This window comes from Cryptomeria japonica, chromosome 11 (genome assembly GCF_030272615.1).
Source record: "Cryptomeria japonica chromosome 11, Sugi_1.0, whole genome shotgun sequence".
In the NCBI taxonomy this organism is placed as follows: domain Eukaryota; kingdom Viridiplantae; phylum Streptophyta; class Pinopsida; order Cupressales; family Cupressaceae; genus Cryptomeria; species Cryptomeria japonica.
Window position 1 is genome coordinate 128,075,667 of NC_081415.1, and position 1,563 is coordinate 128,077,229.

Below are 1,563 nucleotides of genomic sequence, written 5' to 3' on the forward strand. Positions count from 1 at the left end.
TTTTCATCAAGTCCATTGATGCCTCCACCCATTGCAAGAATGCCACCTACCTATGTGAGCAGATAGAGGAGGTGATTGAAGATGTGGGTGAGGAGAATGTGGTACAGGTGGTGACCGACAATGCAGCAAATTATGTTGTTGCAGGTAAACTTTTGATTACAAACTAATTTTGTTTGCAAATTAATTACTATCTTGTAGTTTGTACCTCCATTAATTACAATTTACAATGCAACAAATTATGTTGTTGCAGGTAGACTATTGATGGAGAGGCACCCATCTATAGTTTGGACTCCATGTGCTGCTCATTGCATTGACCTCATGTTGGAGGATATTGGAAGAATCCCATGGGTCAAGAGATGTGTAGAAAGGGCAAGAAATGTCTGCAAATTTGTATATAATCATTCATGGGTGTTGGCTCTTATGAGACAATACACAGAGCAGAAGGAGTTGCATCGTCCAGGAATCACAAGATTTGCCACAAACTTCCTCACATTGCAGTCCATGCTTAGGTCTAAGCCTGCCTTGAGACATATGATTGTTGGTGAGGAGTGGTCTTCCTCATCTTATGCTACCACCCCTGCAGGGATAGAGATGGCAGACTGCATTTTTGATGAGCAAGGCTTTTGGGTCCCTTGTGATGAGATAGTGAAGGTAATTTTTTTATAAATTCTACAATTTAGCTTCATGTTTTATAAGTTATTATATGTATTCTCTTATTTGCTCATTTTTCTAAATTACACAATATTTTCAATTTTGCAGTTTGTTAAGCCCTTGGTGGTTTTGTTGCGAGTTGCGGATGGAGATAAGCCCGCAATGGGCTATATATATGAGGGCATGGATAGGGCGAAGGAGGCCATAAAATTTATTTATGGAGCAGATTAGAGCAAGTATGGTCCCATTTGGGAGATCATTGATAGGAGATGGCATCATCAACTACATAGGCCAATCCATGCGGTAGCCTATTATCTGAATCCAGCATTCTGTTTTATCCCTTCTTTCAAGGTTGATGCGGAGGTCCTTAATGGGCTATATGCAATCATGGAGAAGATGGGACCTGCTGGTACTTCTCAGATAGACCTTTTTCGAGAGCTACAGATGTTCTCAGATGCACAAGGGGACACCTTCTCTCGTCCTATTGCCAAAGACGGTAGGACAACTATGATGCCAGGTAAAAATAAATTGTTAGGCTTAATTTTAGTTTTATTCAATACTATATTGTAACTTGTTAAATGAGTTCATAAGTGAGACTGATTTTATTTATTTTTCTCATTTCAAACTCAGATCATTGGTGGAACTTTTTTGGCCCAGAGACACCAAATGTTCAAAAGTTGGCCATTCGTATCTTGAGCCAACCATGCAGTGCATCAGGTTGTGAGCACAATTGGAGTATGTTTGAGCACATACACTCCAAGAGGCGCAATAGATTATCTGTGGAGAAGATGAATGATCTCGTCTTTGTTCACTACAACCTCCGCCTGAGAATGAGAAAGAATGCAATAGTTGACATGTCTCCTATCATTCTAGATGAGGTTGATCTTGAAGCAGAGTGGGCCAATGAGAATC

The 1,563-nt window shown here is 40.2% G+C and overlaps 1 protein-coding gene across 1 annotated transcript; it reads left to right on the forward strand.

Moving 5' to 3' along the window:
• Positions 1-907, forward strand: LOC131859958 (uncharacterized). Its single transcript, XM_059214269.1, has 3 exons — positions 1-144; positions 251-651; positions 760-907. Exons 2-3 carry the CDS (start codon positions 262-264, stop codon positions 880-882), a joined length of 513 nt encoding a protein of 170 aa, XP_059070252.1. The 5' UTR covers positions 1-144; positions 251-261; the 3' UTR covers positions 883-907.
• The last annotated feature ends 656 nt before the right edge of the window (positions 908-1,563 follow it).

Coding starts and splice junctions, on each gene's coding strand:
- LOC131859958 (XM_059214269.1), top strand. CDS start 262: ATGGAGAGGCACCCATCTATAGTTTGGACTCCATGTGCTGCTCATTGC. Junction 652..759: donor CTTGTGATGAGATAGTGAAG/GTAATTTTTTTA, acceptor TCAATTTTGCAG/TTTGTTAAGCCCTTGGTGGT.